At 44.7% G+C, this 15484-nt stretch overlaps 1 protein-coding gene across 5 annotated transcripts in view; it reads right to left on the bottom strand.

The window, feature by feature from the left end:
- LOC139418108 (MAP/microtubule affinity-regulating kinase 4a) overlaps positions 1 to 15484 on the bottom strand; it is a 52715-nt gene that overhangs the window by 33892 nt on the left and 3339 nt on the right. For all 5 annotated transcript variants that reach the window (XM_071167303.1, XM_071167304.1, XM_071167302.1 and 2 more), the window contains exons 2-3: positions 5995 to 6192; positions 4943 to 4996 (exon numbers count right to left, since the gene is read on the bottom strand). In XM_071167303.1, the coding sequence (XP_071023404.1) occupies positions 4943 to 4996; positions 5995 to 6192 (252 nt within the window). The remainder of the gene's footprint in view (positions 1 to 4942; positions 4997 to 5994; positions 6193 to 15484) is intronic.

Genomic DNA, 15484 nt, shown 5'->3' with positions numbered 1-15484 from the left:
GCTGTTCATTGACTATAGCTCAGCATTCAACACCGTAGTACCCTCCAAGCTCATCATTAAGCTTGAGGCCCTGGGTCTGAACCCTGCCCTGTGCAATTTGGTCCTGGACTTCCTGAAGGGCCTCCCCCAGGTGGTGAAGGTAGGAAAGAACACCTCCACTTCACTGATCCTCAACACTTGGGCCCCACAAGGATGCGTACTAAGCCCCTTCTTGTACTCCCTGTTCACCCATGACTGCGTGGCCACAAACGCCTCCAACTCAATCATCAAGTTTGCAGACGACACAACAGTAGTAGGCCTGATTACCAACAATGACAAGACAGCCTACAGGGAGGAGGTGAGGGCCCTGGGAGTGTGGTGCCAGGAAAATAACCTCTCACCACACGTCAGCAAAACAAAGGATCTGATCGTGGACCGCAGTGGAGAAGGTGGAACGCTTCAAGTTCCTCGCCGTACACATCACTGTATCGCTCACAACTGCAAGGCTCTCCAGAGGGTGGTGCGGTCTGCCCAACGCATCACCGGGGGCAAACTACCTGCCCTCCAGGACACCTACAGCACCCGATGTCACAGGAAGGCCAAAAAGTTAATCAAGGACAACAACCACCCGAGCCACTGCCTGTTCACCCCGCTATCATCCATTCTCATTTTGTCTGTCATAGTTGAAGTGTACCTATGATAAAAATTACAGGCCTCTCTCATATTTTTAAGTGGGAGAACTTGCACAATTGGTGTCTGACTAAATACTTTTTTGCCCCACTGTATGTATATGTATATATATATCAGTTTTACCATTAAGCCATAAAAAGCACTTTATGTATCTAGTCCCATAAGTAAGAAGCCCTAAGTATTTGGACAGATCCACTTATAGTGTTTTAAAGTAGTCAAAAGTTAAGTATATGGTCTCATATCCCTTGCACACAATAACTGCATCATTATGCTTCATTATCATCTTCGTGTTAGATTAATTTACAGTTTGCTTTGGCTGTGTTTTGGGTAATGTCTTGTCCAATAGTAAGTGAATATTGAATAATGTCTTGTGTCATTTTGGAGTCACTTTTTTGGTAAGTGAGAATAGAACAGGTTCCTAAACACAAAAAAGTCCCAAAGAGGCACAAAGACCATACCCCCCCCCAAAAAATGCTAACCTCCCCTTTTATTCCTAAAGGTGAGTGGCTAGCATGTTTTTTGTGCATCATTATTCATGATCCATTCATGTTTTTTCTTTATCATGGTATTATCAGGATCAATTGAGAAGTATTAACAAACTTCTTATTTCCACACTTAGAAAGAAAATTACTCCAGATATCATCCATCATTTAGTTACTATTGGACATGATAAGTGCATTAATTTCTAAATAGTAAGATATATTTATGTGAGTATTGGCCATTTTATTGGCCACTACAGACATTCTCCCAATCCAACACTATCCCCCCCCCCACACACACACACACAGCGCATAATTATGAACAATTATTTCATCCTTGATTGGCTCCTTCCGGTCTGTTCAATTCGTGCCCCCCAGTGGAGGAGTTCATGTGTGCCGCCACAGAGCTAAGGGGGGTAGAAAGAGATAGAGAGAGAGAGGGGAGGACAAATTGAAAAAGAGAGAGAAAGAGGACGAGAAAGAGAGAGAGAGAGGAGAAGAAAGAGAGAGAGGAGAGAGAGAGACGGACCTCTGACTAGCACAACGAGGGAGACACATCTCAGCACTGAGTCGACATAGTGTGTGTGTGTGTTTGGTTTTACTATCCTTGTGGGGTTAGAGGTTAGATGTCAGGGTTAGGGGTTTGAGGTTATCAAATAAAATGTTATTGGTCACATACACGTGTTTAGCAGATGTTATCGCGGGTGTAGCGAAATGCCAGCTCCGACAGTGCAGTAATATCTAACAGTTTCACAACATATACCCAAAATACATGTAAATCTAAGTAAGGAATGGATTAAGAATATAAATAAATATGTCAGAGAGGCATTGGATAAGATACAATGGCATAGTAGAGAGTACAGTATATATATATATGAGATGGGTGATGCAATATTTACACACAATTAAAGTGACTAATTGTGGAAGTCAGCTTTGAACTGGGACTCCACTTTGTCCCTATACCGATGTTTAGCTTGCTTGATTGCTTGCAGAGGGAATAAGTACACTGTTTGTATTTTTCCATATTCCCAGTCTTCTTGCCCTGGTTAAATGCGTTGGTTCGCGTTTTCAGTTTTTCGCGTGAATGCTCCCATCTAGCCACAGTTTCTGGTTGAGGTAGGTTTTAATAGTGACAGTGGGTACAACTGTCTCAATCTCCTATGCAATAATCTCATATGCACTTCCTGATAAACTCATTCACCGTATCGGTATATGTGTCGATAATATTTTCTGAAGCTACTCTGAACATATCCCAGTCCGCCGTGATCAAAATATTGAAGCGTGGAATATTGAAGCGTCAGACCAGCGTTGAATAGTCCTTACCACGGGTGCTTCTTGATTGAGTAGCTGCCTATACGTAGGATGGGAGGAGCAAGACGAAATCGTGGTCCAATTTGCTGAATGGAGGGCTGGGGAGGGCCTTATATGCATTCTGGAAGGTGTATAGCGATGGTCGAGCGTTTTAGCAGCGCAAGTACAACAATCAATATGTTGATAGAATTTCGGGAGCCTTTTCCTCAAATTTGCGTTGTTAAAACAACCAGCTACAATAAATGCAGCCTGTGGATATGTGGTTTTCAGTTTGCATAAAGTCCAGCGAAGTTCCTTGAGGGCCATCAGGGGGATTGGGAGGGGGATATAGACCGCTGTGGCTATCATTGACAAAAATTATCTTGGGAGATAGTACGGTCGGCATTTGATCGTGAGATATTCAGAAGGACTTGAGTTCCTGTATGTTATGACAGTTACACCATAAGTCGTTAATCATAAAACATATACCTCCACCCTTCTGCTTCTCGGAGAGATGTTTGTTCCTGTCGGCGCGATGTATTGAGAACCCAACTGGTTTTACAGAGTCAGACTGTATATCTCGAGAGAGCCATGTTTCCGTGAAGCAGAGTATGTTACAATCCCTGGTGTCTCTCTGAAAAGCAACTCTCGCCTTGAACTCATCAATTTTATTATCCAGAGGTTGGACATTAGCGAGTAAAATACTCGGGAGCGGTGGGTGGTGTGCACGCTTCCTAAGTCGGACCAGAAGATCGCCCCGAGTACCTCTCCTCCGGCGGCGTTGTTTTGGGTCAGCCTCTGGAATAAGTTAAATTGCTCTGGGGAGAGCAAACAAAGGATCCACTTGAAGTCCTAATCCTGGTATTAATGCTGGAAGTTCTGGTGAGTTACTGCCACTCTAATATCCAATAGTTCTTCCCGGCTGTATGTAATGACACAAATCCATTCCTGAGCTAATAACGGAAAAAATAATACATAAACAAACAAAACAAAAAAACAGCTAGTTGCGATGCTGCCATCTCCGTCAGCGCCATTCAAATCTTAGGGTTAAGTTAGGGGTAAGGGAAACAGGATTTTGAATGGGATTCAATTGTTTGGACCCAACAAGTATAGTAAAACAAACGTGAAACAAACATGTATGTGCAAGTGGGGGGTTATGAGGCAATGTTACCATGTGCACTACAAGTTAAAGTACTATATGTGTATTTGTGTCTTTACATTTTCCCTTTCTCTCTTTACTCTGAGTATTGCATGTTTGTGTTGCATGTTAAATTCTGCCCTGATGGTGTGACCTGAGAAATATTCTCAAAACAGGAAGTAAGTTAGCATTCAGTATTGTGAGGTAGTTGGATGATAGGATCAAGATACTTGCATGTGATGAGTCCAGGGTTTTTCCTGCATAGTGAATTCTTAGGTCGGCTGACCGTGACTACTGCCTCACTGAGTTACCACCTACTACCTTTTTTTGAGCCAGGAAAAATCCTGGCGTCATCCTGAAGGCTCGGTTCCAATATCCATATACTAGCATACGACTTAAAATTAGGCAATATATTGGGCATGCATTGAAAGCGATGTGCTAGTATGGACATTGGAACGTAGCCAATGGTCAATGATCCCTGATTGTCAGCCATGTTTCTTATACCCTTCATGCACAGCAAACCCTGAGCGTCCATTGTGGGTCTTCCATTTATGCACAGGAACAACTAGCCTGTTTGTCCACCATTCTGGTTCTGGTAAAACCCAAGTGTCCACTGTCTATCATTCGGGATATACCCTGAACGTGCTGATGAACATCAAATCATCTCACTGTGACAGACCTCACCATTCCCAAAGACACACTTGCAACTCATGCCAACCGCAAAACAAAATAGCTGCTTTCACAGCAACAACCAATTTATACACCTTCAAATCCACAGCTGTTCCATGTTCCAGTCACCCAGTCAGTCATCCAGTCGTCCTTCTATCCAGTCAGCCAGCCATCCTCCATCTAGTAATCCAGTTATCCAGTCACCCAGTAATCCAGTTACCCAGTCATATAATTATGCAGTCAACTCGTCATCCAGTCGTCCTTCCATCTAGTCAACCAGTCATCCAGACATCCTTCCATCTAGTCAACCAGTCATCCAGACATCCTTCCTTTCAGTCAGTAATACAGTCATGCAGTTCACAGCACCTGCCAAACAGTATCACGTCCCTCTCTCTCTCTCTTGCTCTCTCACTAATCGGGAGACCAGATTAGCAGCGTTCCACAAAAACACTGATCCTGCTGCAGGTTTCCTGGTGCTTTACTTTAGTAATTCAGTCATTGAAAAAACTCACTTAATAAAGATGCCCCTGCCTGATTGTGAGACTTATGGTGATCTTACTCAGTGTAATGTCAATGGGAAAAGAGGGAGTTTATTAAGCATTTATTAAGTGTTCATTAAGCGTTTATTAAAGTCACGTCCACTGTGACTGAAAAAAAACAGTTTGATAATTTAAAAATGCAAATGGCCAATACTCACCTTTTGTAGGCTGGTTGGATTCAACTGAGTTTTGTCAATGATTTTTATTGCAACCTGGAGGAGGCATGAGGAGAACTTGGGGTCAGAGAAAGCAAAGAAGGACATTTTACAAAAAAGCACAACAAGAAGACAAAAACATCCCAGTAGAAAAACTAGTGGTCGCTAAGGCCAAAGCTAATGGGGATCCATCTAAATAAAAGAACAACCACAACTACAGATCCCCCTCCCATCCACTTCCTATCCATGACCAAGTCTCACATCTCTGCCCTATATCCCATGTCTCCCCCAATCACTACAACAACCCAAACCTAAGACCAGGGTTCCCCAACTGACAACCCGTGGGTGGTTTTATTCCCACCTCCCCCTCTCTCTTTGCCTCCGCTTGCTCTCTCTCCATCTCTCTTGCTTTCCCTCCTCCTCCTCCTCTCTCTCTCCTCCTCCTCTCCCTCCCGCCTCTCTCCCTCTCTCCACGCTGCTCTCTCTCTCTCTCTGTGCCGCTCTTTTTCTCTCCCCGTGCCTCTCTCTGTAATTGTTGGACATAAAATAATGTAAAAACACCAGGAAATCAGCTCCAAGTGATTTTAATTTTGGAAATCTGTTCCCAAGTATTCCCAAGCATAATAGAGAGACATGTGATGCTATACAAATGTAAGCAAGGTTTGAAATTCTTATGTTTAATTCAAATATTATATCTGTTTAGGCTTCTTGCAGTCAATTTGCGGTCTACAAATTATTTGTAATTATGTTCCGGCCCCCCGACCAGCCGCCCAAGAAAATCGGCCCGCGACTGAATCTAGTTGATGATCCCTGCCCTAGACTTGACATCCTATGCATCTGAAGAGATTTGAGATAATTTGCTTGGTATAAACACTAGAGTGAAGCTTCTGGCTATGCTGGGTCTAGGGGTCAATTTGGGATTGGGCCCCATGCATCCGTCCAACTCACTACCATAGAAATGTACACTATTTCTACGCTTTCTATGACTAGCACCCTTCCTTTGCATCATGTACCTTACCCAACAACCCCCCACCCTCCCTGTGCCCCAGCCTCACCTCCTTGCCCGTCAGGATGTGGCGCGCCAGTTTGACCTTGGCAAAGTTGCCCTTGCCGATGGTCTTGAGCAGGCGGTAGTTGCCGATGTGCGGAGTCTCGTCAGAGCAGGAGGCCATGGAGTTCCTGCAGCGGGCACCCAGCGAGCGGCTGGACAGGCTGGTTCCCTTGTCTGAGCGGCTGGCAGCCAGGGTCACATGCTGGGGGGAGAGAATATATGGGAAAGGGGGGGGGGGGGGTCACCACCAGTACCCCGATGACAACGACCACGCAAAGCCTGGGAACTCTAAAACTCTTTTCACACTATCCTGGTGACCCGAAACATACACTGAACAAAAATATAAATCGCAACATATAAAGTGTTGGTCCCATGTTTCATAAGCTGATCAAATAATTCCCAGAAATGCTACAGTACATAGAAACAAAATCGTATTTCTCTCAAATTTGGTGAACAAATTTGTTTACATCCCTGTTAGTGAGCATTTATCCTTTGCCAAGATAATGGATCCACCTGACAGGTGTTGCATATCAAGAAGCTGAGTAAACAACATGATCATTACATAGGTGTGTAAAATGTGCAGTTTTGCCACACAACACAATGCCACAGATGTCTCAAGTTTTGAGAGAGCGTGCAATTGGCATGCTGACTGCAGGAATGTCCACCAGACCTGTTGCCAGAGAATTGAATGTACCTTTTTCTACCATGAGCTGCCTTCTACCATAAGCTGCGTTTTAGAGAATTTGGCAGTACGTCCAAACATCCTCACAACCCCAGAGCATGTTTAACCACGCCAGCCCAGGACCTCCACAAACTCATTCTGATTGGCTGGGCCTAGCTCTCCAGTGGATGATGCCCCCCCAGCCCACCCCTAACCACACCCCTGCCCAGTAATGAGAAATCCATAGATTAGAACCTAATGAATTTTCAGTTATTTCAGTTGACTGATTTCCTTATATGAACTGTAACTCAGTAAAATCTTTGAAATTGTTGTATGTTGCTGTCACGCCCTGACCTTAGTTATCTTTGTTTTCTTTATTATTTTGGTTCGGTCAGGGTGTGACGAGGGTGGTATGTGTGTTTTGTCTTGTCTAGGATTTTTTTGTATATCTATGGGGTTTTGATATTGTCTAGGTATATGTAGGTCTATGGTGGCCTGAATTGGTTCCCAATCAGAGACAGCTGTTGTCTCTGACTGGGGATCCTATTTAGGTTGCCATTTTCCATTTTGGTTTTGTGGGTTATTGTCTATGTGTAGTTGCATGTCAGCACGTGTTCTTTATAGCGTCACGTTCATTTTGTTGTTTTGTTAGTTTGTTTAAGTGTTCTTCGTTAATTAAAGAAGTATGTATTCCAATCACGCTGCGCCTTGGTCTCATCAATATGGCGAACGTGACAGAATAACCCACCAAACCAGGACCAAGCAGCGTGAAAAGGAGGAACGGTGCTTAATGGGGAAATGGACCTGGGAGGAGATATTAGATGGAGCAGAACCCTGGACACAGCCGGGGGAGTATCGGCGTCCTAAGGAACGGCGATACTACGAGGAGAAATACAGGAGAATAGAGGAACGGTGACGATATGAAGGTACGCGGCTAGCACGGAAGCCCGAAAGGCAGCCCCAATAAAATAATGTTGGGGGTGCACATGAGGAGATTGCCTGAGTCAGGTAGGAGACCTGAGACAACTCCTCGTGCTTACTGTGGGGATCGTGTTACTGGTCAGGCACCGTGTTATGCGGTAGAGCGCATGGTGTCTCCAGTGCGCTATTCTAGCCTGGTGTGCTCTATTCCAGCTCCTCGCATTGGCCGGTCTAGAATGGGCATCCAGCCCAAGGGGGATGCCGGCTCAGCGCTCCTGGTCTCCAGTATACCTCTTTGGACCAGGATATCCTGCGCCGGCTCTGCGTACTGTGTCTCCGGTGAGTCTGCACAGCCCAGTGCGTCCTGTGCCAGCGCCCTGAAAATAAACATCCAGCCAGGACGGGTTGTGTCAGCTCTACACTCCAGACCTACAGTGCGCCTCCACAGTCCAGTACGTCCTGTTCCTCCTCCCCGCACTCGCCCTGAAGTGCATGTCACCAGCCCGGTACCACCAGTGCCGGCACCACACACCAGGTTTCCAGTGCGCCTCCAGGGTCCAGTACGCCCTGTTCCTGCTCCTCGCACTCGCCTTGAGATTCATGTCCCCAGCCCAGTACCACCAGTGCCGGCACCATGCACCAGGCCTACAGTGTGCCTCGGCAGTCCAGTACGCCCTGTTCCTGCTCCTCGCACTCACCCTGAGGTGCGTGTCCCCAACCCGGTACCACCACCGGTACCCAGTACGGAACCTCCGGCGACGGTACCCAGTACGGAACCTCCGGCGACGATACCCAGTACGGAACATCCGGCGACGGTACCCAGTACGGAACCTCCGGCGACGGTACCCAGTACGGAACCTCCGGCAACGGGCCACAGTCCGGAACCTCCGGCGGCAGGCCACAGTCCGGAACCTCCAACGACGGGCCACAGTCCGGAACCTCCAGCGACAGTCCCCAGCCTGGGGTCTCCAGCGACGGTCACCAGCCCGGAAGGGGGGCGGCATCCAGAACCAGAGCCGCCACCGAGGTTAGATGCCCACCCAGACCCTCCCATATAGGTTTAGGTTTGCAGACTTTGGGGGGGGGGGGGGGGGGGGGGTGATACTGTCACGACCTGACCTTAGTTAACTTTGTTTTCTTTATTATTTTGGTTAGGTCAGGGTGTGACGAGGGTGGTATGTGTGTTTTTTAGGGTTTTTTGTATATCTATGGGGTTTTGGTATTGTCTAGGTATATGTAGGTCTATGGTGGCCTGAATTGGTTCCCAATCAGAGACAGCTGTTTATCGTTGTCCCTGATTGGGAATCCTATTTAGGTTGCCATTTTGGTTTTGTGGGTTATTGTCTAAGTGTAGTTGCATGTCAGCACACAACTTATAGCCTCACGTTAATTTTGTTAGTTTGTTTAAGTGTTCTTTGTTAATTAAAGAAGTATGTATTCCTATCACGCTGCGCCTTGGTCTCATCAATATGACGAACGTGACAGTTGCGTTTATATGTTTGTGCAGTATACTTAGCTGGATCTGATATTTTATTTTCACATTGCCTTCTCTAGTACGTTTCCAGCAACTATGGTGGATGCGTAACCAGGCCAGCCCAGTACAGCTCGGCGGGCTGAAAAGGGTACAAGACCAACTGTGAGACCAATAGCCCTTTCACACTACTGTGCCAACCGATGACCTGAACCACACTACTGTGCTGGCTTGGATGGAAGGAATTTTTATTTTCAAATGGCCCCTTCCAGCATGGTTTCAGCAACTATGGTGGATGTGTAACCAGGCCATTACAGTTTGGCTCGGCATGGTAGTGTTTAAGGTACTATTCTACTGGACTGGACTGCCATTATAGCATGGTGGCTCTGGCTCTCCAATAGGACAGGGTATTTATTTATTTTTTATTTCACCTTTATTTAACCAGGTAGGCAAGTTAAGAACAAGTTCTCATTTACAATTGCGACCTGGCCAAGATAAAGCAAAGCAGTTCGACACACAATGACACAGAGTTACACATGGAGTAAAACAAACATACAGTCAATAATACAGTAGAAACAAGTATATATACGATGTGAGCAAATGAGGTGAGATAGGGGAGGTAAAGGCAAAAAAAGGCCATGGTGGCAAAGTAAATACAATATAGCAAGTAAAACACTGGAATGGTAGATTTGCAGTGGAAGAATGTGCAAAGTAGAAATAAAAATAATGGGGTGCAAAGGAGCAAAATAAATAAATAAATAAAATAAATACAGTAGGGAAAGAGGTAGTTGTTTGGGCTAAATTATAGGAGGGCTATGTACAGGTGCAGTAATATGTGAGCTGCTCTGACACCTGGTGCTTAAAGCTAGTGAGGGAGATAAGTGTTTCCAGTTTCAGAGATGTTTGTAGTTCGTTCCAGTCATTGCTAGCAGAGAACTGTAAGGAGTCGCGGCCAAAGAAAGAATTGGTTTTGGGGGTGACCAGAGAGATATACCTGCTGGAGTGCGTGCTACAGGTGGGTGATGCTATGGTGACCAGCGAGCTGAGATAAGGGGGGACTTTACCTAGCAGGGTCTTGTAGATGACATGGAGCCAGTGGGTTTGGCGACGAGTATGAAGCGAGGGCCAGCCAACGAGAGCGTACAGGTCGCAATGGTGGGTAGTTTATGGGGCTTTGGTGACAAAACGTATGGCACTGTGATAGACTGCATCCAATTTGTTGAGTAGGGTATTGGAGGCTATTTTGTAAATGACATCGCCGAAGTCGAGGATTGGTAGGATGGTCAGTTTTACAAGGGTATGTTTGGCAGCATGAGTGAAGGATGCTTTGTTGCAAAATAGGAAGCCAATTCTAGTTTTAACTTTGGATTGGAGATGTTTGATGTGGGTCTGGAAGGAGAGTTTACAGTCTAACCAGACACCTAGGTATTTGTAGTTGTCCACGTATTCTAAGTCAGAGCCGTCCAGAGTAGTGATGTTAGACAGGCGGGCAGGTGCAGGCAGCGATTAGTTGAAGAGCATGCATTTAGTTTTACTTGTATTTAAGAGCAATTGAAGGCCACGGAAGGAGAGCTGTATGGCATTGAAGCTTGCCTGGAGGGTTGTTAACACAGGGTCCAAAGAAGGTCCAGAAGTATACAAAATGGTGTCGTCTGCGTAGAGATGGATCAGAGAGTCACCAGCAGCAAGAGCGACATCATTGATGTATACAGAGAAGAGAGTCGGTCCAAGAATTTAACCCTGTGGCACCCCCATAGAGACTGCCAGAGGTCCGGACAACAGACCCTCCGATTTGACACACTGAACTCAGAGAAGTAGTTGGAGAAGTAGTTGGTGAACCAGGCGAGGCAATCATTTGAGAAACCAAGGCTGTCGAGTCTGCCGATGAGGATGTGGTGATTGACAGAGTCGAAAGCCTTGGCCAGATCAATGAATACAGCTGCACAGTAATGTTTCTTATCGATGGCGGTTAAGATATTGTTTAGGACCTTGAGCGTGGCTGAGGTGCACTCATGACCAGCTCTGAAACCAGATTGCATAGCAGAGAGGGTATGGTGATATTCGAAATGGTCGGTAATCTGTTTGTTGACTTGGCTTTCGAAGACTTTAGAAAGGCAGGGTAGGATAGATATAGGTCTGTAGCAGTTGGGTCAAGAGTGTCTCCCCCTTTGAAGAGGGGGATGACCGCAGCTGCTTTCCAATCTTTGGGAATCTCAGACAACACGAAAGAGAGGTTAAACAGGCTAGTAATAGGGGTGGCAACGATTTCGGCAGATCATTTTAGAAAGAAAGGGTCCAGAATGTCTAGCCCGGCTGATTTGTAGGGTTCCAGATTTTGCAGCTCTTTCAGAACATCAGCTGACTGGATTTGGGAGAAGGAGAAATGGGGAAGGCTTGGGCGAGTTGCTGTGGGGGGTGCAGTGCTGTTGACCGGGGTAGGGGTAGCCAGGTGGAAAGCATGGCCAGCCGTAGAAAAATGCTTATTGAAATTCTCAATTATAGTGGATTTATCAGTTGTGACAGTGTTTCCTATCTTCAGTGCAGTGGGCAGCTGGGAGGAGGTGTTCTTATTCTCCATGGACTTTACAGTGTCCCAGAACTTTTTTGAGTTAGTGTTGCAGGAAGCAAATTTCTGCTTGAAAAAGCTAGCCTTGGCTTTTCTAACTGCCTGTGTATAATGGTTTCTAGCTTCCCTGAAAAGCTGCATATCACGGGGGCTGTTCGATGCTAATGCAGAACGCCATAGGATGTTTTTGTGCTGGTTAAGGGCAGTCAGGTCTGGGGTGAACCAAGGTTCTCTGGTTCCCTGGTGTCCCTGGTTCTAAATGTCTTGAATGGGGCATGCTTATGGTAATACTGAGAGTGAAGACTTCTAAGCAAGATAACACTGATGTAACATTGTTTTCCCTAGATCCATTTGTTCATGCAGTTGAAGTCAGAAGTTTACATACACCTTAGCCAAATTCATTTAAACTCAGTTTTTCACAATTCCTGACATTTAATCAGAGTAAACATTCCCTGTCTTAGGTCAGTTAGGATCCCCACTTTATTTTAAGAATGTGAAATGTCAGAATAATAGTAGAGAGAATTATTTATTTCAGTTTTTATTTATTTCATCACATTCCCAGTGGGTAAGAAGTTACATACACTCAATTAGTATTTGGTAGCATTGCCTTTACATTTTTTTACTTGGGTCAAACGTTATGGGTAGCCTTCCACAAGCTTCCCACAATAAGTTGGGTGAATTTTGGCCTATTCCTCCTGGTGTAACTGAGTCAGGTTTGTAGGCCTTCTTGCTCGCACACGCTTTTTGAGTTCTGCCCACACATTTTCTATAGGATTGAGGTCAGGGCTTTGTGATGGCCACTCCAATACCTTGACTTTGTTGTCCTTGAGCCATTTTGCCACAACTTTGGAAGTATGCTTGGGGTCATTGTCCATTTGGAAGACCCATTTGCGACCAAACTTTAACTTCCTGACTGATGTCTTGAGATGTTGCTTCGATATATCCACATAATTTCACTTCCTCATGATGCCATCTATTTTGTGAAGTGCATCCGTCCCTCCTGCAGCAAAGCACCACCACAACATGATGCTGCCACCCCCGTGCTTCACGGTTGGGATGGTGTTCTTCGGCTTGCAAGCCTCCCCCTTTTTCCTCCAAACATAACAATTGTCCTTATGGCCAAACAGGTCTATTTTTGTTTCATCAGACCAGAGGACATTTCTCCAAAAAGTATGGTCTTGGTCCCCATGTGCAGTTGCAAACCACAGTCTAGCTTTTTTATGGCGGTTTTGGAGCAGTGACTTCTTCCTTGCCGAACGGCCTTTCAAGTTATGTCGATATAGGACACATTTTACTGTGGATATAGATACTTTTGTACCTGTTTCCTCCAGCATCTTCACAAGGTCCTTTGCTGTTGTTTTGGGATTGATTTGCACTTTTTGCACCAAAGTACGTTCATTTCTAGGAGACAGAACACGTCTCCCTCCTGAGCATTATGACGGCTGTGTGGTTCCATGTGGTTTATACTTATGTACTATTGTTTGTATAGACGAACGTGGTACCTTCAGGCATTTGGAAATTGCTCCCAAGGATGAACCAGACATGTGGAGGTCGACAATTTTTTTCTGAGGTCTTGGCTGAGTTCTTGATTTTCCCATGATGTCAATCAAAGAGGCACTGAGTTTGAAGGTAGACCTTGAAATACATCCACAGGTACACCTCCAATTGACTCAAATGATGTCAATTAGCCTATCAGAAGCTTCTAAAGCCATAACATCATTTTCTGGAATTTTCCAAGCTGTTTAAAGGCACAGTCAGCTTAGTGTATGTAAACTTCTGACCCACTGGAATTGTGATACAGTGAATTATAAGTGAAAAAATCTGTCTGTAAACAGTTGTTGGAAAAATGACTTGTGTCATGCACAAAGTAGATGTCCTAACCGATTTGCCAAAACTATAGTTTGTTAACAAGAAATTTGCGGAGTGGTTGAAAAAATAATTTTAATGACTCCAACCTAAGTGTATGTTAACTTCCGACTTCAACTGTAGGCGGAGGATTAATGGACTGAAAGCAACACCCAGGACTGCTGGTATACCATAGTTCTACACTGAAATTATATTCTAAGTTGGTATATTATCTTTGATTTGGACAACATCATGCCTGGGCTGCTGGGCACAATGCACAATGTTTTGGAACGTTTAGATAGAAACATATAATGTAGAACAGATGTCTCGCTACAAACATGTAGACTAAAGAACCATGTTCTATTCATGATACTTATATTTGCGATGCTTCACAAGGTTTACCTATGGAACGTGGCCCTAGTGCGGCTTGAATAGAAATACGGGAGATCATTCACTTCTAGGTAACAGATGTTGCTGAACATATGAATATGTCATTATAAATACTACTTTCATAGAACATCTTGTGCCAATTTTGGACTTTCTGATCTGTCTGATACCTGAGACAAATGTACTACTGTGTGAGGTGACTATCAGTGGTCAGAAAAGTATCCAATTGTTCTACTTGAGTAAAAAATAAAGGTACCTTAATCTAAAATGACTTAAGTGAAAGTCACCCAGCAAAATACTACTTGAATAAATGTCTAAACGTATCTGGTTCTAAATGTACTTTAGTACAGTGGTGGAAAAAGTACTCAATTGTCATACTTGAGTAAAAGTAAAAAGCACAAGTAAATGCAATACATCAAAATTCCTATATTAAGCAAACCAGATGGCACCATTTTCATGTTTTTTTTAATTTAGGGAGAACCAGAAGCACACTCAGATCATTTACAAACGCAGTATTTGTGTTTAGTGAGTCCGCCAGATCAGAAGTATTAGGTTTGACAACGCGTTATATTGATAGGTGTGTGAATTGGACCATATTGCTACCCTGCCTGAGCATTCTAAACGTAACAACTACTTTTGGGTATCAGGGAAAATGTATGGAGTAAAAAGTACATAGTTTCTTTAGGAATGTAAGAGGAAATGTTTTCAAAAATATAAATAGTAAAGTACAGATACCCCCCAAAAAGACTTAAGTAGTACTTTAAAGTATTTTTACTTAAGTCATTTACACCACTGGTGACCAGTCACATAATGTCCGTGTTAAATACTTAGTCAGGGGCCAAGATGCCAAGATCACTGATGTTACTTCTAGCACTACAAATACTGAGCTGAGTTTGTTTTAAACTGCCTGGAGTGTCATTTGTGCAGGATTTGCAATTTTGGGAGTTTCTATTGCAAGAGGCAAGCTCAATCAAACACAGCTAAAGTATTTGAACCCAGGACTGGTATGCATCACATGCTAGTAAGTGCTCGATTCCAGAACCCAACAGCTTTAGTAATAGGTGCTGTGAAGATCCAATCCAAAGCTTGAGTCATGGCTAGTTTTCAGTCATTCAGGCAGGCAGCAGAGCATAAGAAAAAAATTGTCATGTGATCAAAAGGAAACAGGGCCCAAAAAAACACGAGAATAAGATGCCAGTAAGAGAGCGAGAGAAAAGAGAGAAACAGAGAGAGGCGGAGAGAGAGAGAGAGAGAGGCGGAGAGAGAGAGAGAGGCGGAGAGAGAGCGAGGTGGAGAGAGAGAGAGAGGTGGAGAGAGAGAGAGGTAGAGAGAGAGAGAGAGGTGGAGAGAGAGAGAGGTAGAGAGAGAGAGAGGTGGAGAGAGAGAGAGAGAGAGGTGGAGAGAGAGAGAGAGAGGTGGAGAGAGAGAGAGGTAGAGAGAGAGAGAGGTGGAGAGAGAGAGAGAGAGAGGTGGAGAGAGAGAGAGAGAGGTGGAGAGAGAGAGAGAGAGGTGGAGAGAGAGAGAGAGAGAGAGGTGGAGAGAGAGAGAGAAAGGTGGAGAGAGAGAGAGGTAGAGAGGTGGAGAGAGAGAGGTAGAGAGAGGTGGAGAGAGATAAAGAGAGAGAGAGAGAGAGAGAGGTGGAG

The sequence above is a fragment of the Oncorhynchus clarkii genome, chromosome 10 (genome assembly GCF_045791955.1).
Source record: "Oncorhynchus clarkii lewisi isolate Uvic-CL-2024 chromosome 10, UVic_Ocla_1.0, whole genome shotgun sequence".
NCBI lineage: Eukaryota > Metazoa > Chordata > Actinopteri > Salmoniformes > Salmonidae > Oncorhynchus > Oncorhynchus clarkii.
Note: the sequence above shows the minus strand (reverse complement) of the source record. Positions and strands in the feature narration are given on the sequence as shown.